Source organism: Triturus cristatus, chromosome 6, assembly GCF_964204655.1.
Source record: "Triturus cristatus chromosome 6, aTriCri1.1, whole genome shotgun sequence".
NCBI lineage: Eukaryota > Metazoa > Chordata > Amphibia > Caudata > Salamandridae > Triturus > Triturus cristatus.
Window position 1 is genome coordinate 1,066,188,936 of NC_140589.1, and position 25,389 is coordinate 1,066,214,324.

Here is a 25,389-nt window from a genome sequence, read left to right on the forward strand (position 1 = left end):
GGTAAGCGCACCGTAAGCGCACCGTAAGCTGGCTCAGATATATATATTGATTTAAAGGCTATTTTCTCAGAATCTACTGAACAGATTTACACCAAACCTACAAAAGGCACTTCCTTGACCTGAGGACTACCTCTCTGCCAAATTTCATTTAACTCTGTTCAGCCGTTCGGGCTGTAGCTGTGTCTAAAGGTCCTATGGAAAAATGCATGGGAAAAACGCGTTTTGGGATCCCCCTTTTATCTCAGCCCCCGCTTGACGAATCCCCCCGAGACTTTCAGGGTAGGAGCGGAGCGCAACGCCCCACCTATTTTGAAAATTTGGCGAGGATTCGTCGACCGGCGCCAAAGTTATTCAAAATAGAATGTTGCGGATTTCCTATGGTAAGAGGGTCCTAACTATAACTACCTGCTGGCGACCGCCAGTAGGTAATATATATATATCGATATATCTCTCACTCTCCAAGATAAATCAGACCTATTGTCTTTGTAAACATTTTGCCAATAACTATATTCAAATGTATATTGTATACATTCACACATTACAATGCTTAATTAAAGTGATTGCCATAAAATATTTTCAACAAAGCCCTAATTATTTAAAAAACATCAACATATCTTGGAGTCTTTTTTTTACTTTTTCAGGCCAGAAAATGCAGTGGTCGAACCAATCACAATGGGGCCTTGCACTCCACCTGAAGAGCATACAGCTCCAGCTCCTACATCATTTATGACTTCACTGATGACATCTAAATGACATCACAACCCTTAATTGGCCCCCGGGACCCCATTCCCCAGGACTAAATACAATTACAAAAAGGAATAGAGGGCATGCAGCCCCACTCCCTGAGCGTTAAAATGCTCGGGGGACCACATCCCCTGGGGCCAAATAGACAAAAAATGGGAGGGGGGGTGACGTGACTAATCTCTCCATGCCTTCTTGTGCACTGAGGGATGGGGTCCCAGTGCCCCAAGAAGGTTTGTTGAGGCGGTCGTGCAGACCCACTCTGAGCATTTTTAGGCCCTGGTGTCCCCATCCTCTGAGACCAAATATGTTTGAAAACAAGCATTGGCATAGTCAATAGGTCTCGCCTTTGGGACCTTATAAGTGTTTAGCTATGCAACAGTTGATGTTGTTGCACCAAGGATATTGTGCTGGTTATCTAAACACTTATAAGGTCCCAAAGGCGAGACCTATTGGCTATGCCAATGCTTGTTTTAATTGTTGCTGTGTGGCTGCTGCAATCTCAGTAGACCCCCACATGTTAAAAAAAGAAAAATGGTTGTTTGTGTCCCTGCCCATTGTAGGGGTAAAACTAGGAACGAAAAATATGATAGAAAAAAGTTCTAGGGCATTATGGGGCACTCCTTACACATAGTGAATAATAATTGAGCAGCTCTTGTTGCTCATTTATAATTCATTTTCATCTGTGTGAGCCCCTGTACCCACCTGGGGCACCCACAACATATCCAACCCCAAGGAGCCCAGCACTTAAGCTGAAAAGAAGCGTTACCCACCTGGGGCACCCCCAACAGCCTTGATTGTTGGAGTCACAAAGACCCCTGTTGTCCTGGCCAACTCCCAAAAAAGCAGCCATTGTGGTGCTGTTGGGACCCAGCTCTTTAATTCTGCTTCCACCTGGGCGAGTAAAGAATTTTTCTTGGCTCCCACCAGGGTGGGAGCAAAGTTGTGTTCCCTGCCCGGGAAAGTGCATGTAGTGTATGCTCCCACCCTCCTGGCAGAGAAATGCAGTGTAATGGGTGATGGCCTCCCTAGAACACTGCAGCAGTCATCGGGCTCCGGAGGATGGGATCCACGGACTGAAAAAAACAAAGGTTAAAGTGACATTATAGTTAGGCATGGTAATATTATTTAACTTTATGTTTATACAAATCCTAGAAATTCACTGAAAACAACAAAGGTTAAATTAATGCTCTAGGTAAGCCTTAAAGTAATATTAAAACAATTGTTTGAAAACAAAAAGTAAACATGACAATTTACCAGTTATAGTTTACTGAGCTTGGAGGGTCACTGCTACTTGTTGCCAATTCGACTTGGTCTTAGGGATAGAATATGTCTGTCTGACCCCTTTTGTGGCAACTATGAATGATTGAATATTAGCCTTCTAGAGCGCAAACTTTGCCTCAAGGCGTCAAGGCGCTGTGGATAGAACCGGCGGTCATAGGAAAGACAAAAAAGAGGCCTAACAATTAAAGGGGGGAAAGCCATGTTTTTAAGGCCTTGCAAAATGACTCACTACACTCCAACAATTTGCTCCTGATAAGATGGTCTCATGGAGAGTATAAAAGGCAGTACATATATCAAGAAAATATAAGGAACGGTTGGAAGGTAAAGATGCATGCATGGTACAATAATGCAAATTGTTGCCATGTACCTAAATCATAGCACAGACTGCATCAGAAGAAAACGAGGGTCAGGCACATTGGAGATTCCAGGTGGATGAATTATATGTCTAATACTCTTTAAGAGCAGTATCTGTTGACTGTAGTACTCAGTATGTGAATCAAATGAAGAACTTTGACATTGATTCATTGGCTGATCATTTTAAGGGAATAGATTTTCAAATATAACTTACTTATATGTGCCAGAAGGTATGAACCAACTGTTATTGTGTATACACCTGCATTAGGCCTGGAAATTGTCTGAGCAATGCATACCTGGTCTAGATCTCCTAAAGGTGGAGCAGAACATGATGTCACGAATACCTCCTCGAGAGGTACAAACGGTTCAGCCAAAGAGTTGAGAGCTGTGACTACAAAGTTAGAGGAAGATTTATGTGATTGGATGTGATCTTCCATCGAAGAAGGGAAACTCACTTTACGGGTACCCTTTTTATTAACTCGTGGTAATTCGGACGGTTTAGGTAAAACAATGATAAACAACTTTGGCTGGGAACGTTAGTATTTGCTTGTTAGTTCCTTAATCTTATTCGTCATTAATATTAACAAAGACACGGAGGGTACCTTAGTTTTTCTAGTTGTCTCATCTTTGGATGGAAAAAAGGGTTCTTGTCATTATTGATAATCTGTTGCAGAGTCAACTTAAAAACTTAATGAAATAATTGCAGTATCTTGAGTCAGACTTGATGAGTTCTTACCTATAAAGTTTGTTTCTGTCTATGTAGATTTAAACAAACATGTTAGTCCATCACTGTGTTTTATATACTTTTTGGAAAGTTAAACATATCTAAAGAGTGATCTTGAATGGTTATTTTTTTTGCGTGCAGTTTCACCATTGAAGCCAGAACATTTTCAGGTGTGAATAAACTGGGCAATATAGGAGGACGTATTATTCTGGGTTGAGGAGCATTTAAGGTAGGGGAGACGGGCACTTCTTAATTCATCTAGTGTATATCATAAATCATTGAGACCGGATTGATACAGGATCTGAAATCAGATAGATGTTGAGCAGATTTGCTCCCTGAGAAAGCCACCTGTGTATGTATTAGATTAATCTCTTTGTCTGGTAAAGAAAATCTTCAGGGGTCATTCAGGTGAAAGCCGAAGTCTCAAGCAAATATTATAAGTTGTAAGATCTCTACTTAGGTTCTTCAGGATCCCCTGATTCATTGTTTGCTCTTTCCTACAAGTGAGGTCAGAGTTATTAGTTGATATAGAGTATGGGATCTATAAATAGTCAAATTTGTTCAGATTGTAATTTTTTCTAAAGCACTCCTAAAATCGTAACCCTGAAGTAGTGAGGGTGGAATTCAGGACTGGAATTGGGGAGGGTAATGTCCAACTTTTGGTGGGCTATCATGGACAAGGACTCTATGTCTCAAGGTTCTTTATCTAGAAGGAGACACACCATAGCTGAAAATTATCTGGGGCACACTAAATGAATTGGAACAAACAGCCTCCACGCCTTGCAACACGCTCACAACACCCTCTTGGCATGCCCTGGGAGTGGTGCAAGCACAGTGACGTGATGGGTGCATGCCCCTTGAGTTATGGATCACCTCACTCCCTGTGGCAGACCACAGCCACTAGACAAGCAATAAGGACACTTTTACAGTCAGACTAAAGAACACATCAGAAGGGCCCCTCCGAGTGCTAGATTTACTAAATTAAAGTAAGTGCTAGAGCTATACTCGTATAGAATCTGGACAGTCATTGTGAAAATATGGACTGGCTATCATTAAATAGGTCAGAATAGGACTGAATACAGGTTGTTTATGCAGAGTCTTCCAGGCTTTGAAGAGGGAGATTATTACGTTGGGGTTGACCTCATCATTTTGGCATCTCACTAGGATGAAGGTAGAAAAATACGATATAGTGCAGCTGTTCACACAACTGGAGTAGCCAGGGGTTTTTGTCTTCATTAAAGGACAGAGGTACAAATAACCAGAGTTCTTCTAGGTCATAGGTGTGCTTTACTCAGGTTGGGGACTGAGGCTGTGCGACCCTGAGTGCGTGGTTACATGGGGGCATGCAAGACTAGGTGAGTTATCGCTGTTGTTTTACATGTTTTTATGACACAGATTTGATAATATCTCCTAAAACATGCTAAAACTCCTGTATCCTCCCTTACTGTCCCCTCGGATTCGTGTAGAGAGGCCAGGACTGTAATTATTAGGTGAGTGGTATCGATCTAGACTAGCGATCCATAGACTGAAAATCAAAATGAAATGTTATTTTCACATTTGGCTGTATGAACCATTGTTACTATGTATCCTGCTAATGTTACAATTATAACAAAAACGGATCTGAACATAAAAGATTACCAGTGTTCTTAATTATTTTCCTGTTTCAAATGTGTCATGTATAGGTGTGGAAATAGACCCATTAGTTTTTGTTTATTCATTTTTTTTCAAACCTGAGCCGCGGCTTGCGCAAAACCGAGCAAATAGAACGTTGAAGCATCGCTTGTGCCACAAGCACATTACATGGGGCCAAGAAAGTCCTCAGTGCTGACCCTATTCAATGTTCAGGCAAGCTCACTTTTCTTCTCTTGCCTTTCTCTAATTTGTGTTTCTCCTTTGATTTTACGACACATCTAAATCCCCTGAAAGTTATCAGTTTAAAAATGTAATATTCATTAATGAAATTCTGATTAATCGGGCCTGTAGTGTTGCACATGCTTGATACGGCTGGCTTCCAGATTGAAATCCATTTTGGTTTTGACCAGTACGTAATTTGTAAATAAATAAGTGCCTGGGCCCTCATCAGAAAGCTACTGCAGCTTCCACCACCGATTACCCCTACAAGTGCTGACAGGGACAGTAGCAGTACAACTAATAACCATCATACACCTTTCCAGTGTGACATTTTAGACTATTCCAGGACCCCAAAGCTATCAGAATGGCTTAGGGGGCATGTATTAGTCCTTTGTAATGTAAATTGTATTAATAAACAACTGTTATTGTGCTGTTCTCTAAATTAGACAAACATCGCCACCATGAGGCAGGCATATGGCAGCCTGTCATAAGTGCTGGTGTTGACAGTTAAGTGCTGGTGCCGAGCACCAGAAACCACATTTCAAATTAAGCAATTGTTTTTGGCAGTATGGTTAAGTTCATAGGGACATGTAAAATAAAAGGGGCGAGCATGTTCTGAGTTGACGGTTCTTCTGAGACCGCCAAGCTAAAACCTAGCGAGTTAGTGTCTGCCTCTGTCTGATCATTCATTCAGGCACCCAAGGGCCAACATGTGATACAACCACTAAATGTAAGATTGTTTAATTGCCAAACATGCAGCCACTTTAATCTGTAAGGATAAAATACTAATCAGTGTCTTCAAAGTAATGGATACCGACTGCCTTTCAATAGAGTGGGGGCGAGGGTGAGCCTCGGAGGGCTGCAATGATCCTTTTGTCAGCAAGTACTCATCGACATCAACGGTGAAATAGAGATATTCTTTTAATTTTGATATAGCAGAATAAATACATGAATCAAAACTGCCCATATTTTTTCTTTCATATTTTTCTTTTCTTACTTGTTGCAGAGGTGGAGCTTGCCGTGGACGAGCCTCTGGAAGTGCCCGTTGATGACCCCCTGGAATCAAGTCAGTTTGATGAGTTCACTGAGGGTGATTCTTTCGACTTTTCCAGTTTGGAGCAGGGTAACTGGCAAGGTGCGTTTTGGTTTTCAATGTATTCAGATGTTTCTTTTGAACTGTTCTATGTCCTATTTAAAAATAGAGACAGGTAGATTTATACAAAGAAATTAGAACTCTATATCCAGGAACAGTTTGAGATTACAATTGCATTCCTGAGCTGCAATCTGAAACAACACCCTTGTGTCTCTGCAAATGGTCCTATAAATCTTACCTCACTTTCTGGTAGCTCTGGTCCTGTATATATTATGTGTATTGTGGGTGAAAGCGAAAAACATACTATATGGGAATTTGTTACATTGGACATGGACTTGACTTGGCATTTTAGTTACAGCGTTTCTGGGCAATGAACCTTAAATTGTTTTTTTACATCTTAGTATTTGTAAATCTGTGACATCTCTTATAGTAGCTGTGGATATTTTGGGGCTCATTACGATGTCGGGTGGAATCACTTCCGCCCGACACTGACTTGGCCATGGGGCCAACCGACACCCGGTCGTCGGTCCCGACCGCCCCATTAGGATGCGACCGAACACTGTTCAGTTGCATTCCTATATTTTACTATGGGAGCATGCATTGCGGCCATAAACCGGCTGTAATGCATGCTCCCATGGTGAAATGGGAGGTGCAGTTCATCCCTGCACCCTGTGGCAGGCACCTCAAGGTCCCTGCCTAAAGGTTCAGGGACCAAAAGGAGGGCACCATAGGTGCCCCCTCGGCCTCCAAACGGAAGTCGTGCAGCAAAGGGGGCCCTGCTGAGGGCCCCCTAACACGCTTTCTGACATGGTTTCCATGTCGGACAGACTGGCATGGAACAGACTGGCATGGAAAGCATGCATTGTAATCTCAAGGGTAGAAAGAGCCGCCCTTGAGATTACAGGCCAAATTTCGACTGGCGGACAGGCTCTCCAAGCCCGTCGGAAACCAGCCGGAATGACCAGTCGGATTCCTTTCCAACCGCCTCCATCAAAATGAGGCTGTCGGAAAGGAATCCGACCGGCCCATAACGAAGCGGTCCTAAAGGCTCCAACACTGGCTGTATCGTAATCGGCCCTTTTAGTCAGAAAGTTTATGTTCACCAAAGACTAGCCTGATCTGTAAACGTGCACAAAGTTCAAGGGTCAGTAAGCTCTGTTTAGAGAAGATGATGAACCCATTGATCTAATACTTGTGAATTTTATTTCCAATCATAACCTTTCATAAAATGCTCCAAGCCTAATGCTATTTTAAGGATATACTGTAAATATTCATAGACAGTGTATACCTATGAGAACTACATTGGCCTATTTTGAAAATAAAACTGTACAAAAAAAAATCTTATCTTTTCTTAAAATATGCTAGCAACTAAAGTGGTAATGTACTCGCTGTTAGACAGCTTGACTGCTAGTTCAGCAGATTCAATGGTCTCCACTTCTCTGGTAGAGAATCACTGGCCTCATTTAGAGATCCCCACAAGGAAGTCAAATGCAGACGAGGAACTATGTGCCATCAGTGAAACCACAAGTGTGGCAAATCACTAAGGGCACCGACCTTTGCAGAGTGGGTGCCATATCTGTTTTGCATGCTTGACAAAATATGTTTTTCCAATAAACAAACTCTCAAAGCAGGAGTTTGTTTTAAAAAGACGATGGTCCTTAAGTTTTCTCCCTGTGCATTGGGGTCACTCTTTAACTTCCCTGCTTGGGACTGTCATGCCTCCCATTGGGAGCCCAGGGCCGGGAAATATAGTGACGTTCGCCTGCCCTAAATAGTATAGGTCAACTACCACCATAACCTGGCAGCCTTGTGACGCATAGGTCGTTACATCAAAAGTTTCAGAAGGTGGACCCATCTGTGGCTCTGCTGTTGAAAACCTTGCAGCATCACCACCTTGAAATGGGGCAGTGGAGCCCTGACTTTGGCGGGGTGAGACTGAGCACTGCCAATTTACGGTGTGGTCCTGCTTCACCAAAGCTCTCAAAAACCTCCAAAAGCGAACACATTAAAACGCTTCCCCTGTTGTTGAAGTTCAAGATAATTAAAGATCAGTGGGTTTAGGACTGGAAACATTTATTAATGCCACAATTTCAGGACTATTTTCTTTGTGTACCTCTCTCTTTTCTCTCTTTTTATTTTTTTAAATAGGCGATAAAGGGCTCAAATCGCAAAACCATTTGGAAATTTATTCATCTTTCATTCTGTCCCTATCTGGAAAAGATTTACAATTTGTTTTTTAATAATCAAGTAATTAAATGAGAACTCCTGGGAAGCTGTGATAGATGCAGAGTTCCAGCGTGCCTAAACATACATATATATTCACACATTATCTACTGGCGGTCGCCAGTAGATAGTTATAGTTAGGACCACGTTTCCATAGGAAATCCGCAACATTCTATTTGGAATAACTTTGGCGCCGGTCGACGAATCCTCGCGAAATTTTCAAAACTAATGGGGCGCTATGCTCCGCTCCTACCCTGAAAGTCTCGGGGGGATTCGTCAAGCGGGGGCTGAGATAAAAGGGGGGTCCCAAAACGCGTTTTTCCCATGCATTTTTCCATAGGACCTTTAGACACAGCTACAGACCGAACAGCTGAACAGAGTTACTTGAAATTTGGCAGAGAGGTAGTCCACAGATCAAGGAAGTGCCTTTTGTAGGTTTTGTGTAAATCTGTTCAGTAGATCCTGAGAAAATAGCCTTTAAATCAATATATATATCTGTGGCAGCTTACGGTGCGCTTACCGTGCGCTTACGGTAAGCTTACCGTACGCGTATGGTGCCGTGCGCGAGCGCGATTCTGATTGGCTGTTAGATCTTAGTAAACATTCGAATCGGTCGAAACCAGGAAGCGGCGTCCGCCATTTTCTATCTCGCACCCTGAGGGGGTGCAAGAAAAACAAAGGCAAAAAACATATAAAGGGGCTGTTTAGACTGCTCCCAACCACCTAGCCTTGATGAAGGTGTCCTCAAAGATACCCCAAGGGCAAAAATTCAATTTTAATTTTTTCCGAAAAATCGCCGATTACGCTTACCGTACGCGTACGGTAAAAAAAATAAATAAAAAATAAAATATCCACAATCTCCACACCCCGTGTGCAAATGGTGCCCGAAGGCCACCTTTTGTGCATTGTATATCTTTATATGCATTGCACTATAAAAAATCAAACATTAACTTTCACAACAAAGCGCATAATATGTCCTCCATGTGCGCACGGTGCGCGAAGCGCATCGTGCGTACATGGCCCATCCAGCGTAACGTGGGCACGCGGTGCGCGTAGCACACCGCGTGCCCACCCTGCGTGCACGGCACTAACTGCGTAAAGTGGGCGCGCGGTGCGCGAAGCGCACCGCGTGCGCGCACGGAACGAACTGCGTTAAGTGGGCGCGCACGCCACGAATGGCGTAAAGTAACTTAGCATTTAAAAAAACGTACAAATTCACTGAAAAAACCATAGGTTTCACACACGTTATAGTTAGGAATTAGCATTTAAAAAACCTTGCAAATTCACTGAAAAAACCATAGGTTTCACACATGTTATAGTTAGCTGGACATTTTACTGATAAAAAACCAATGAAATTCCCCCGTTATAGTTAGTGCAGGCAACTATAACTCACGCGACCGCAATCTTCTGCTGATGCTAATACTGTATTTAGACACTTATTTGCCCATGTCTTCTTCCATTAAATTTTAGCTATACATATATTGCAAATATTTTTTTTTCATAAAGACACATATGTCATCAGCAGAGGATTGCGGTCGCTTGAGTTATAGTTGCCTGCACTAACTATAACGGGGGAATTTCATTGGTTTTTTATCAGTAAAATGTCCAGCTAACTATAACATGTGTGAAACCTATGGTTTTTTCAGTGAATATATATATATATATATACACACATACATATACATAATGTCATCAGTGATGTCATTTGAGATGTCATCAGTGATGTCATGAGTGATGTCACTGACCATGTCATGAGTGATGTAATATGTGACGTCATCAGCAGTAGATTGCGGTCGCGCGAATTATAGTTAGCTGAACTAACTATAACGGGGGAATTTCAATGGTTTTGTACGAGTGAAATGTCCAGCTAACTTTAACATGTGTGAAACCTATGTTTTTTTCAGTGAATTTCTAAGGTTTTTTAAATGCTAATTCCTAACTATAACGTGTGTGAAACCTATGGTTTTTTCAGTGAATATATATATACATACATATATATGCCTATATATATATGTACATATATACATCCATACATATCTATATATGCATATATATATATATATATATATATATATATATATATATATATATATATATATATATATATATATATATATAGTACCTACTGGCGGTTGCAAGTAGGTAGTTATAGTTAGGACCTATTTTCCATAGTATATATATATTCACAGAAAAAAACATAGGTTTCAGGGGTGTTATACTTAGCTGGCCATGTCACTCGTACAAAACCATAGAAATTCCTCCGTTATAGTTAGTTCCGCTAACTATAACTCGCGCACCCACAATGCACTGCTGATGATGTCACATATTGCATCATTCATGACATGGTCAGTGACATCACTGATGACATCTCAAATGACATCACTGATGACATCATCCAGTGAATGTAGTTTAGTTTTGAAATTTAAATATGTATTATGTATATATATATATATATATAAAGCAAACAAACAAAAGTGAAGCCAATAATGACATTCAAGACATCAGAAAAGAAAAAAATGTTTCAGCAAGTAATACGAATGAAGCCAATGAACTTGTACCAGGCACGAATTCTGAACAAACCAAATTATTGAACGGCAAAAACATGAATCTTACAGCAGGCGATGTGCAAGTTGTTAAAACTTTCCATTCTTTAAGTACCAACGATGATACCAATATTGATACATATAACAATACACAAGTCATGGCAGAGATGGAAGGCATTAACATCTCGTGTTCAAGTCTGAGTCCATTTAAACCTACTTCCACCTTTGTTCCAATCATGCCCGTGACGCGGTAGATATTTTTCATGATCGGGTTACGGAAGAACTAAAGAAGATTCACAGAACACGTAACAAACAGATGAGTAATAGAACTAATTCTCAACATCAATCACGAGCATATTTTCAACTCATGAAAAAACTTAACAGCAATCACGAAATCATTAACAACAAAAGCGACAAAGGAGGCAATATAGTATTATGGGGCAAGAAAGAATATAAACTGGAAGCCTATAGACATTTAAATGATACAGACTGTTACCGGAGAGTCAGTGCCACAGTATTTACGAAAATAAATAGGAACTACAAAGATGATCTCTCGATGTGGAAAAGAGACAATATGATCAGCAAGGATGAATTTAATTTCCTTTACAATGCACACCCAGTTCTTCCAACTATTTATTTCATACCTAAAGTGCATAAAGGCACAAATCCGGTTCAAGGTAGACCAATCATCTCTGCGATCAAAAGTACTTTTGAAAACACTTCACGCTATATTGATTATTATTTACAAGACTTTGTAATCAAATTACCCACCTATTTACGTGACAGCAAAGATTTTTTGTGTAAACTTAGCAATCAAGAATGGTTATCTGAGTATCGTTTTATAACTCTAGACATCACTGCTTTGTATACTAGTATCAGACACACAGATGGCATTCAAGCCATGGAATACTATCTAAACAAGAGAGCTGTTGAATTGTGTTCTCACAATAAGATGTTGATATCTATGATACATTGGTGTCTGTTCTATAACATATTTACATTTGATGGTGTACTATTCCAACAACTACAAGGAGTAGCAATGGGAGCATGCTTCTCCCCCAGTTACGCGTCTCTTCACGTGGGCTGGTGGGAGGAGCATGTCCTATGTAAAGAACAAAGGGAAATTTGGAATAGACATGTGATACGATGGTGGCGTTACATTGACACAGTATAAGTAACAAGGGAACCCGGTAAAGGTAGCTAAGGACCACGGGTGAATTCGTATATTTGTTAACAATAGTCCCTAGCGTAATCTTGGTTTAGGAAAACTAGTTCTACATAGACTTCAATGAGACCTATGTGAGTTCCTCCTGTGTCCAGCCGGACAGAGGAGCATTTAATCTTGAATTTCACAAAATTATAAGTTAGAATAGTGAAGACTGATGAAACAAGGGCACAATCCTGTACCGAGTTTTCAACAGAGAGGGAAAAAGAGGATCAAGAAGTGAGAGGAAAATACAAAGTAATAACAGGCAAAAAGGCTTTGGAGCGATCATGGGGGCTTACAATACATTAATCAACTTTAAGTAAGCTCTAGCCAACAGTATCCACAATACATTTACACACTCGATACAATGTGGAACTATTATAGCAAGTCGACGTGACGTTTCGATCCCTGGCTCCTAGTATAATGGGATCATCATCAGGACTATAGGATTTTTCAAAAGATTGCCTGGTTTGATTGTAAAGCCTAAATGGGGTAAGGGAGTATGAATTGTGTCAAGGTAGGACAACAATTGGCGGTAGGAAGTACTTGTGACTTCGTGGGGGTGAGTTCCGCTCTGGGTGAGAACGCGGACGTCCACCGAGGCAGCGGGATAGGTCAGCCACGGTGTTGGATCAAATCGGTAGTTAAAGGGGACACGCTTTTGGACCAGTGGATAAAGGAGCGCGTCTGGTGCGGTGTCTGGGCGGCAGCTAAATAGGCTGTCCGTGGTTCTTCATAAGGCGGATTAGTTGGTTATGGGGACACGCGTACTTCGATAATTGGATGAAGGAGCGCGTCTAGTGTAGTATTGAGGCGGCAGCTGCAATGGCTGTCCGCGTTCCTTGTAAGAGCTCGTCCGAGTCTCTCAGCTACACTGGGAAGTCGGAGTCGACCGGCGATGGGGACTGGATCCCTCATCCTTTGTGGGACAGTCGCCCTCCAGAAGCTGGCCTTCCTTGAAGCCTCCTGGACCCCGTGGCTGACGATCCAAGCAACCCATCTTCCACCTGGAAGCACCCGACATAGAAGGGCTCTTTCTCCTGAGCCCCCTGGTCACTGTGCCGTGACCCAGACTCTGTCCCCTCTGCTTTCAGGTCCTTCTCTTCAAGATCTACATCTTCACGACATCGACGATGCTTCTGGCTAGCAGCAGTTCTTCACGTTTTGCCATTGAAAATCAGCCCGCGACCCGACATCGAAAACGACCTATGCACCCGGCTTCCCTGGGGCAGGTAACAGTGGTACCTCGGTACTCTCTTGGGTGTGGGCCCTTCAAAAGCTTAACTCTAAACTCTTGAACTCCTGCTAGAAGTGTTTTTAATCTTGTAAAACTCAACCGCGACATTCTCCATAGGCTTTAATAGAGATCCCGACAGTAGCTTATACCACTGCACGCGTCTCCCGTGGGTCCCCTTCCTCACTACCTTGGGTGGTTTCACAAGGGGCCAGCGACCCTAAATGCCCTAGGCATTGTCTGTAGAATTGTCGTGGTTCTTATACCACTTTTTTGATATATGGTTTGGTCCCCCCCGGAGCCCTGTGATTCCAGTGCTATTTATTGTAACTATCAATGTTTGTTTGAATTGTATCTTTACCTCCAGCCTCATAAAGAGACTAGTGGGATTATTCTTAGAATAAATACATGTATTATATATATATATACCTGTGTGGACTACTATTTCATTTGGTTATTCAAGAGGTTATCTATGGTAAAACAATAAGCTTAACACTCCTTCAAGACTTAGCCTGAAGGCTGCTCTCCACAGCTACCACTAGGATAGCTTTCTTTAAAGGTTGTCTTTTAACCTATCACCTATCGAATTGGACTGGCGCAAGGTGTCCCCTATAACTAATGGACAGCATATGCCAGGCCAACTTCTCACATGATTTAAATAAAATGTTGTCTTTTGAGTTCTCTGTGTCCCCCCCATCCCCAAGTCCCTCTTGAGTACTCCTTTTCCCCCATCCCTCCACTATCCCCTTTCATTCTTTACAGAGACACATAGTGGACCCCAGCCAGGTTAATACAGCCTGGACGTGAGATTCTTGGATTCTTAGGAAGGAACAGTTATTCTTGTGGTTAAAGTGTATACTTGACTTATCAAAACTTTTTTGCAGGAGTCTACGTCCCCTGAGCTTTTCTACTACTTGTGGGGCTCTGTTACCTGCACTTTCTTCCTTAAAGATATTTCATTGAGTTCATATGTGTTTAAACTTAGATTATTTGTGATCCCCTGTACTAATGGTACTCCCCGCCAGTGAACTCTAAAGTTTCAAAGTGCGCAGTGAATTTGCTTTTTGTTAGGTCATTTCCCTGACTTACAAGAAATTACTTAATAATACGGCAGACCCCCTCCAGCCACTCAGGGAACAAGCATTGGCATAGCCAATAGGTCTCGCTTTTGGGACCTTATAAGTATTTAGTTATGCAGCAGAATATCCTTGGTGCAACAACACCAACTGTTGCATGGCTAAACACTGATAAGGTCCCAAATGCGAGACCTACTGGCTAGCCAATGCTTGTTTTACTTCTCCCCATGCGATCTCTCAAGACTCTCAGAGGATCTTAATACACCTCTAGCAGGCACAGTAATTTTCCATGCAAGTCGTGCAAGATGCTTGGGAGATCGAATAAACCCAATGCGGCAAGCTTCAATCCCTGAAGCATGCATACTACCCTCACACGTCTCACACGGGATCGCAACACAGTTGTAGGACAACAGTAGTATATGAGAGGGAATAGGTTACCCACTGAGAACTCTCTCTTGGATAATAGTTGTGCATACTAGGGAGTGAGGAGGGACTACCCTCTCTTAAAAGCTCTCTCTTGAATTACAAGTATGCAAAGTATTGTGTGGGGAGGTACTGCCCTTTCTTGTCAGAACCCTCTCTCAGGTGATGGGTGTGCATAGTAGACTGCATGGGTAGACTGGCTTCTATTTGCAGATCTCTGTCTCAGATAACAAGTGTGTGTAGTAGTGTGTGGGAAGGGGCTGCCCTCTCCTTCCAGGCCTCTTTCTCAGATAACGAGTGTGCGGAGTAGGGTGTGTAGGTGGACTGGCCTCTCCTGTCAGATCTCTTTCTCAGATGAGGGGTTACCGTAATAAAGTGTAGGGAGTGCCAGTCCTCTCAGAGACTGACCTCTCCGCTACGACCTCTCTCTCAGATGACAGGTGTGCATAGTAGTGAGCGGAGAGGATTTGCCATTTCTTGTCCGACTTCACTCTCAGATGACCTATGAGCATGTTAAGGTGTGTACATAGACTGGCCTCTTCTGTCAAACCTCTCTCTCAGATGATGGGTGTGTGTAGGAGGATTTATGCATGGGATGCCCTCTCCTTTGAGACCTCTCGCTCAGATAATGGGTGTGCATAGTAGGATGTGTTCATAGACTGGCCTCTCCTGTTAGATCCCTCTCCAAGTTGACGGGTTAGCGTAGTAGGGTGTGTGCATAGACTGGCCTCTCCTTTGTTTATTTGTAGAGTTTTATATAGCCCTAACTGGACCCAAGGGCATCAGAGCACTTCACAGTGTATACATGGTAGCAAAATATGTAGTTTACATAAAACATATTAGAGTAGACATACAGGCAAATGGTAGTGCATAGCCAATATGTAAGAAGGTGTAGATTCATCAGTAAAGCCTTTCTGAGGTAGACAAAGTTTATGACCATACAATTTGTTTAAAAAGTGCATAGTAGCAGTACCTACTGGGGTAGGCATAAAAACATTATGGCAGTAAGTAGGCGAGACGTTTAGGCATTTCAGAGGTAGAGTCAGTTAAAGAAGCTATTTTCATAGCATATAGTATCTGTACTAATCTATTTAGACATAGCTAAATAGTGACAGTACTTAAGCGGAATAAATGAATGTTTCAAGGACAGTGGCTGATAAATTAATGAGGTAGCGACAGTATAAGTGAATATATAATGGTGCAGAGACAGAATATCGAGTACAAAATATTGAGTTGCACAAATATCGAGTCATTAATATCGTGGTTCAGAAACATCAACAGCAAGAATATCATGGTCAAAAATATGAACTTATGGGGTGTAGCTAAGCTGAAGACCGCGATGGCCGTGCAGCTCTGAAGCTCCTCCGATACACCCACAAAATACAGCATTTATCTGCTCCAATGATGTCCTCATAACAATTGGAGAATTCAGTCCAACTCATCTGAAGGGGATGTGAGTCATTGGGTTCCAAAAATGTTGGACGCTTGAGGGGAGAAACAGACTCGACCGGGTCCTGCGCACATTACCGAGCGGAGAGGACCGCGAAGCTGAGCACTAATTGAGGCCCCGGCTTGTGGCCTTGTCATTGGGTACCCCGTTCATTCTGCACGGAGCGGCAAATTCAACTGCACAAGGGGCCAGAGTGCTCCTGGAGGTGAGAGGGGCCATATCGAGATGTATCATCCCCCCACCGAATACCTGTGACTTCGTTGCCTGAGTGCTGCGTCACTGCACTTCACAAGGCCTGCCCGGCTTCGATTCCCAAAGGCCAGCTGGGCAGATGCGGAGGGGGTGGACCGGAGGTGCTTAGGCCCCTCTCCCAAATAATAAATCAGCGTGTGTTCCCTACACATAGTGTCTACCAAATTGATGCGCAACAAGGGCCTGCATCCAGTCACCACATCAGAGGGGGACTAAAACCGGCCCGTTTGAACACTGTGAACTTTATTTTGCTGGACTGGGCACAGTAAGTGCAATGACTCAAGGACTCTACTCACAGTCTAGCCCATTACCACTCCACTTCTAATGTGGGAGGCCCCATACTAAGCTGTGTGTCTGCCTCCATAAGCAGTGACCGCGCATACACTTGTAAGCTGACCAGGAATACGGTGTCCTGCTTGCCGAAGTGCTTTTCTGCGTGGAGTCAGGCCCTCTACCGCCTAGGGCTTCATCAGACCGTCACCCCGAGTCACACAGGGGCCTCTCTGCCCATTATCTTTCCCTGCGCCACACTTGCACAGCACGTGGCAGTCCCTGGGACCTCCGGAGGAGCTCTATGGGTGGTGAAACATAGCTGACGTGACACAGCTCAATTGATGGCGGTCGATGGTGCACTGCTGCTGCGCTGATGATATCCCTACAGCCTTCTGGCCTGTGCTGTTATAAGCGCCCCCTGTTTGTCTGCTATGGTGATCAATTAGCATGTTGTACATCATGGGCGCTTCCAACAAGTGTGGATGTGGCGGTGCTGCAGATCGGCGCATATAAATTCTCCCTACTTCCACGGACAGAGTAAACCTACAGTCGCACGCACATACACTCATCATACGCTAGGGCCCATCACACCGAAATTCACACTATTACTCTATCCACACTGAATATAGGAGAGGAAACCTAAACCAATCTGCATCTGAACGAGGTCAATGTGACCATAAAGACATTGTCCTGAGTCATGATTTAAAACATAGGAAATACATTTGAAAACTCAATAAATGACAAAGAAATAACCACCCGACACTGGAATTCAAACAAATGCTTATTTATCTAAATTAGTTCAAAATGAAAGTCAATTAATAGCAAAATCATTATTCTCATAGTTACCTATTCTAGCTAAACGGGTCAGGACAGGTCTCTCGGTAAAGTCTCTCGAGCTGCCGTCCTCAGCATAGGTTCAGGAAGAAGTGGCCTCAAAATCCAAAACGCAATGACCGCAAAGAACGCAATGAACGCAAAGAACACGGACCCTCTCTAATCTAGTATATTTATAACAAAAAATAACAAAAAATAAAGTTACAAACAAACTTTGAATACCCGTTGAGCCGCTGAGCAGAGCGAGCAGGAAAGGATGTCACTTGATAACATTTAGAAAACCTCCGCTCAGGAAAAATCGCAAAAATAAAAACACGGAAGAAGGAAACTCGAGTTTGCAAGCGATACAGTTATAAATGCTCTTCCTTGGTGCCATAGCAGAGCCACCGCAGATTTATCATTGTTCATTGTGGCTTTATTCTTCTCCAAGGACAATTGGAATCATGCCCAGAGCTGCTGTCCTCACGGAAACTTTTAATTCAGGCAGAGGCTGTGGTCAGGTGACTTTCAACCATGTTCAGCAAGGCCTCTCGTCAAAATTCAATCACTCGAGCGCAGGCTGTAAATAGCAGCCATCTTTGTTTAGGCCAAAACGGACCATCTTAATTAAAAGAAACACAAAACAACGTTACCACATCATAATGATTATACAGTGTTAATCCCCACTAATACCCTTATGTGTATGTAATTATCTAGCCTTCTGCAACACAAAAAGCATTAGCACACGTTATTTTAAAAGCGTAAACTCGAAACAAATAGCACTTCTGCAATACTTATTTAATTAAACTGGGCATATTAATAAGCAACATGTATGCATTCCCACGTGTAGTTTCTCTCATTAGTAATGTTGATTAATTTAGACTTTTAACAAAACAAACTTATTATTCAGTGATTACAAATTAGTAATTTTAATCATAACATATAGACAAAACTGGAGCTTAAAACTCGATAAATTTTCAACAGAAAACTCTGCTCCAGCAATCCCCCCTTTGGTGATATATTATCACCTCAAAAACCAACCCAAAATTTTTAGGAGAAATTGAAAATGTCTTTTATAACACAACATTAAACACCAGACTCTCTCACATCATCCCTCTTCAACTCCAAGTACACACTTTCCCTCAATTCTTCTAATTCTATTTCTTGTGGGTCTCTCCTTGACCTCTTTTGTTTCTTTTCAGCATTTCCTCTAATTACTCTCTTTCTCCCTCCCCTGTTTTTACAACACAAACATCCCAATCTTAGTATCAATAAAGCAACAACTACACATGTCAAAGGAAATAATATTTTACCAATAATGGTACTACCTATTTTAGCAATAAAACTCTTAACAGCAACTATTTTATTAGCTATTTTAGTCCAGATACTTTCAGCTTCCAGTGGTACTAATTCTTCATGCAAATCAGTAATATTTTTAATATAGACCTTCAGATCTTTGCTTTCGTCAGGAATGTAAGTGCAACAATGTTGAACTTTCAGCATTCCGCAGACTCCACCCTCCTTGGCTAATAGAATATCAAGGGCAAGTCTATTTTGCATAGACATGGCACGTACGGCAATCATCTCCGTATTTACCAAAAGAAACCCTCCAGCGGTACTTGTCGATAAGCGATCCACCACTGTTGACAGTTTCCGAATTCCATATGCATTTAAAGAAATTCCCACTGCTGGAATTAAAGCTCCAAAAATATCACCCACAATATCTGACCAAGTTTCTCTCTTAAAACGTGTTAGTAAATTTATTTTTTTCTACGTCTTCTATTCTATCTATATGAAAAATCTTTGGAAAGACCAGGCCCACATAACACGTGCCATACCAATGGTCAGGCAACTTGTAATAAGCCTTGTTCCCACAAACATAATACACTCCTGGGAAAACTGGATCTTCACCACCTTTAAAACCCCATCCTGTTGCAATGAAGTATGTATCATGACACTCACTAGTCCCAACAAAATAATTATCATATTGGGATTTCTTTCTAGTAATGCATAGTTTACCCTTCTGTGGTACATCTAGAGCCAAAGTTGGACTAGCCCCATTCCTCAATTCCTTTCCCATCTCAATATCCCATATTGTCTCACTCACTTTATATTTCCCTGCCTTTTCATGCATGTTCACTCTCCTTTCCTCTACCATGTCTAGGAAAGCCTTCTCTTCTTCTTTCAAACTGCAAGTTAAATTGTTTCTAAAAATGTAATCTAATGTTAATTCTTCTTTCTCAATAAAAATCTCACCAAAAATGTTAGCTTCTTTAGCTGGATTCAGCCTTTTGTTCATATGCAATTGCCCAAAAATGTTATCTTTGTTAGACATCTCGTAATCTATTTTCCCTAACAAATAAAAAACACTACTTAGTACACTACATGAAATCCCATACGTAGCTGGTAAATGGTGATAAGTAACACCTTCTGAAACGGATGCAGGTAATTGCATACAGACGTAGCAATCCCTAACTTCCATTGTCTTTACATATTCGTACAACAACTTTGAAAAAACATTACTAGAAAAATCATTAATTGACCTATCTTTATGTATGTAAATGTTACTAATTCTAGTTGGAACTACTTTCTGTGAACTCTTCTCTACATTAGTCACATTCTCAGTATGTATTCCAAAAGTGCCTATTGTAACTCTAAAAGTAACTAATAAAGCTAGTATACCCCATAATAGCATTAATGATCCAGTACAGCAGCAGCACATTCCACACCATCTTTTCAAGAAGGCACATCTACTTTGATTATTCTCTGTGTTGTGTTAGCCATTTTACTACTTTGGCAGTGTCTTTTGACTTAGCCTCTTCTACTCCACTACTGAGTTTTAGAACTCTAGATTATTTCACACAGCTAATTTCAGATTTTCTCTTTTCACTTTTCTCCAAGTGACTCCTTCAGTTCACTCAATTTGGATTTTCATCACTTTTCACTTCTTCTTCAGCAACATCAAATTGTATCAGATCTTCAACAACATCCTGTGCATCCGACTCTTCTCCAATGTCAGTCAAGATAACTTTCAGGATTCCAACAGTTTTCTCCTCAACCACTTCTCGTACGGTCCCCTCTGGATTTCCTTGACTTTCTGCCTCTTCACCTTCAGATAGTGCCACGTACGTCCATTCCGGTGACCTATACTTCTGGTTAGGTTTTCTGATTCTCTTGATCTCCTCTAGTTCTTTTGAGACCTTCTGTTTTTCACCTTTTGCTTGATTCTGACTCGACACTTCGTTCACCTGTTCAGCTTTCGATGAATTTGCTCGTGTCAGTCTGTACCTCAGTCTCTTTATCCTGTTGGGCCAAAGATCTCCTCTTACAACCCTCTTTGGTCTCACTTCTTTATTATTTCTTTCTCTGATCCAAGTTCTCTTTCTCAGAACTCGACCCTCTGATTTCTCATTTTCACTCTCATCTGATTCTGTCTCATTTGCCTCTTGTTCTTCAACAATTTTCTTTTGCTCCACAGTCTTTTCCACCACCGATTGAGATTTCCCTAATTCTGTCCCTCCTCGGGTCTCCGACACGCAATCTTCTTGCTGTCTACTTGTCCCTTCACCTAGCTTATCAGGAATGTTCCCTACACCTCCTCGGGGGTCTTCCACAATCTGTCCCTCTCTATCTTTTTCTGACCCTGCTTCTTCAGGTGTAATCTCAAGTGGATTTTCAACCTCCTCATCTGATTCAGGTGTAGTCTCTGTGGAATTGCTCTTTTCTCCTCTTTCTTCTCTACTGCTTGTTGGAACTTCAGGCACTCTTACAGAATCCGATCTCTCCTCTGAGACTCTCAATGTTTCTCTTGAAGCCTCTCTTGGAAAGGAAAAAGAATCACCTGACTCTCTTTCTCCTTCACCCCTTTCAGGATTCTTTTTTCTTCTCACTGGTTCAGTTTCTGCATCATCACTTGAATCTGACTCTTCAAAATACTCCTTACCAGTCCCATCTTTTGGATTTGGAACTCTCAGAGTATGACTCGCATGCACCCAGTTTTTCACACCAGCACACTTTACTGCAGTCGTCGTAGTCAGAATGACTTGTCTTGGCCTTCCCCACCTTGGAACCAAGCAATTTCTTCTTCTGTGCACCTTAATCCGGCTTGCTTCTTCTCAAGTGTGGTAGCATCTTCTCCAACCTGGTGAAACACAGAATGAACTGCGTCAGCCAGGCCTTTACAGTAATCCAAAATCATGTCATCAGTTATTGTCATCAACTTGTTGACAGGCACAAATGCAAGTCGCATTGCACGTCCCATTAATATCTCGTGCGGACTCAAACCTGTGGTTCTATCTGGAGTAGACCTAATAGTCATCAGCACTAGAGGCAAGACATCAGGCCATTTCATTCCAGTGGCTAAACACATCTTACCAATTCGGTTTTTGATTGTGCCATTCATCTGTTCAAAGACTCCAGAAGCCTCTGGTCTGTATGCACAATGTAGCTTCTGCTGTATGCTCAATGCTTCACAAATTAAACCCATGAGCTCATTGTAGAAGTGTCCACCTCTGTCAGACTCAATTGTCACTGGGAACCCGTACCTAGGAATCAACTCTCTTAACAGTAACTTTGCAACTGTTATCTCATCATTTCTCCTAGTCGGATAGGCCTCCACCCATCTTGAGAACAAACAGACTACCACTAAAACATACCTCAATCTGTTCACTTGGGGCATTTCAATGAAATCTATTTGCATTCTGGTAAAAGGACCTCCTTCTCTGCCTATTGTTCCTAGACTCACCACTGTCTTCTTTCCAGTATTGAACTGCTGACAAATCAAACATCTTTGACAGATGCTCTCTGCAATCAACCTGAACTTTGCCTTGTACCAGGTCTGCTTAAAAGACCTAATCATTGCATCCCTCCCCAGATGTCCCTGGCCATGATACATCCTTGCCATTGTCGATAACATGGAGTTGGGCATGACTGGTCTACCATCTCTATAGACCCAAACATGATCTGTTTCTCTTGGGGCACAACTTGCCTTGATCCAATCTCTCATTTCCTCATCTCCTGCCTCATCCTGCAACTGTTTCACTTCATCCCACCTTTCTAGGACATTAGTAAACATCACAGAACAAAAAGACATCTCCCTTTCTCGTGCCCTATTAATCGAATGATTGTTCTTTGCACAATACTGTGCTATGTCATTGGCAAAACGATTACCAAGAGTAACAAAATCATCTCCTTGTCCATGAGCAGCACACTTCACCACTGCTAACTATTTAGGCAGCTGTATCGCCTCAAGCAACTTTCTAATCACTTCAGCATTCTTTATTGGAGTCCCACTCGACGTCAAGAAACCTCTCTGTAGCCAAAGCTGGCCAAAATCATGAACGACTCCAAATCCGTACTGACTATCAGTCATCACAGTCACTCTCAAATTCTTCCCAATCTTGCAAGCTTTTGTCAATGCCACCAACTCAGCCACTTGAGCAGATCTCACTCCTTTCAAAGGCGATGCTTCCATAACTTCTGAAACCTTGCACACCGCATATGCTGCACTCAGCACACCATCATCAGTTCTTAGACATGATCCATCCACAAACACATGATCACTCTTTGGCAATGGCAAATCTCTTATGTCTGGTCTTGGTTTCGTGCAGTAATCAAGCACATCCAAACAATCATGATCAACATCATCTCCCACATTCACATTGTCAGCATCTGGTAACAACGTTGCTGGATTCACATTCACACATCTCTCAAGAGTCACATTTGATGCTCCCAGAATGATTTTCTCATATTTAGTCAACCGACTATGTGACATGTACTGAGTCCTGCTTCTTGTCAAAAGAATAGCCACATCATGAGGTACGAATACCCTTACAGGATATCCCATTATTATACCCTCACTCTGTTCCAAGCTTCTGCATGTAGCAGCTACTGCTTTCAGGCAACCTGGCAAACCCACAGCTGCGGGGTCAAGTGTCGATGAGAAGTACGCAATCGGCCTTCTCAGTTGTCCATGCTTCTGAAATAACACTGAAAGTGCACATCCATTTCTCTCACTGCAGTACAACTCAAACTCTTTCTCATAGTATGGCATTCCCAAAGCAGGGGCTTCACACATTCTGCTCTTCAACTCTTCAAATGCTGCCATTTGTTCTCCATCCAGTTCCAATGGGTCTCTCACTTCACTTTTGGTCAACTTAATCAGTGGCTTTGCTATCAGGGATAAATTACTTATCCACTGACGACAATAACCCACCATCCCCAGAAACATCCTCACTTCTCTCTGGGTCATCGGGGCTCTCATTCCTCTGATAATTTTGATCCTGTCATCGGTCACCTTTCTCAGACCTTTCTCAATATTGTGTCCAAGATAATGCACCTCTTTCTTGCAAAACTACAATTTGGCTGGAGATACCTTTAACCCTCCATTTGCCAGATGATTCAGTAAAGCTATGATATCCACTTCGCAAGCTTCACGTGTCTTCGATGCCACAAGTAAGTCATCGATATACTGCACTAGCACTGAGCTTTCAGGCATGATCAAACTCTCCAATGATTTTTTCAACAACTGATTAAATATCGAAGGACTCTCTGTATACCCCTGTGGGATACGACACCATGCTAAAATACGCTGTCCAAACCGAAATGCAAAAATCGGCTGGCTGTCATAATGCAATGGAATTGAAAAGAAAGCATGACACAAATCAATCACAGTGTACCACTCAGCATCATGAGGAATCTGATACAAAATCACTGAAGGATTTGGCACAATGGGACAACATGCCACCACAATTGTGTTAACTTTTCTCAAATCTTGTACAATTCTGAACTTTCCATTAGGTTTCTTTAGCCCCATTATCGGTGAATTACACGGGCTACTCAGTAACTCTCTCAAAACACCCTGTTGAATCATCTTGTCAATTATAGGAGTTATTCCCTCAATTATTTCCGGTGTCAATCTGTACTGAGGAATATTAGGATAAACAATCCCCTCTTTCACTGAAATCTTCACTGGATCTACATTATTCATCAATCCCACATCTTCTCCAGTAAAATCCCAAACTGCTGTTTTCACTGTGTGTCTCAACTCCTGAGGCAAATCATCTGGATTAAACACAGCATATGTACCAACAATCTCACTCTCTCTATTATCTAGAGTCATCCGGTACAAAACATCCTCTTCTGCTGTCTCAAAAGCTATTCCATCCGGAGTACAGAAAATTGTGCAGTTCATCTTGCACAATAGGTCCCTACCTAACAAGTTCACTGGACTGGTGTCACAGACTACAAATCTGTGCATATCTGAAAATTTCCCTATTCTTACCCTTACTGGTTCAGTAAGACGAGTCTTAATCTGTGTATTGGCTACACCAACTACTTGGATTGCTTCGTCCGAGAGAGGAAGATTTCTAATATCTGCTGACCTGACAGTTGATCTCGTCGCTCCTGTGTCTACCAAAAAAGTAACACTCTCCCCATTTATTTTCCCATCTACAAATGGTCCTGCCTGGTCTATTTCTAGAGTTGCACCAAGTATGCACTCTTCCTCCTCTCTTCGGCACCGTCAATAGTCCCCTTCAGACTCACTCCCCTCATTCTTTAACCAGTACTGCTGTACCAGGTTAGAACGTCTCGGTTTGTTTACCTGCTCATCATTGTAGAATCCTGAGTCCTGGTTATACTTTTGGGACCCTCTATTCTGCGGCAAGGGCGGTTTTGGCCCTTGACTCTGCTGTCTGACAACCTTCTGCTGTTGCTGCTGTTGATTACACCCCTCGTTCTGCACCTGTTGATTTAAGTGTTTATTTTCATTACTCACTAATGGTGGATTGGTACACTCGGATCTCCAATGCCCCAATTGTCCACAGTTGTGACAAGGGAACTTCTTCT

The 25,389-nt window shown here is 42.1% G+C and overlaps 1 protein-coding gene across 1 annotated transcript in view; it reads left to right on the forward strand.

The window, feature by feature from the left end:
- The window catches only part of FRMD1 (FERM domain containing 1), a 574,048-nt gene that overhangs the window by 514,348 nt on the left and 34,311 nt on the right, over positions 1–25,389 (forward strand). The window contains exon 11 of the mRNA XM_085611901.1: positions 5,961–6,089. Coding sequence (XP_085468027.1) covers positions 5,961–6,089 — 129 coding nt within the window. The remainder of the gene's footprint in view (positions 1–5,960; positions 6,090–25,389) is intronic.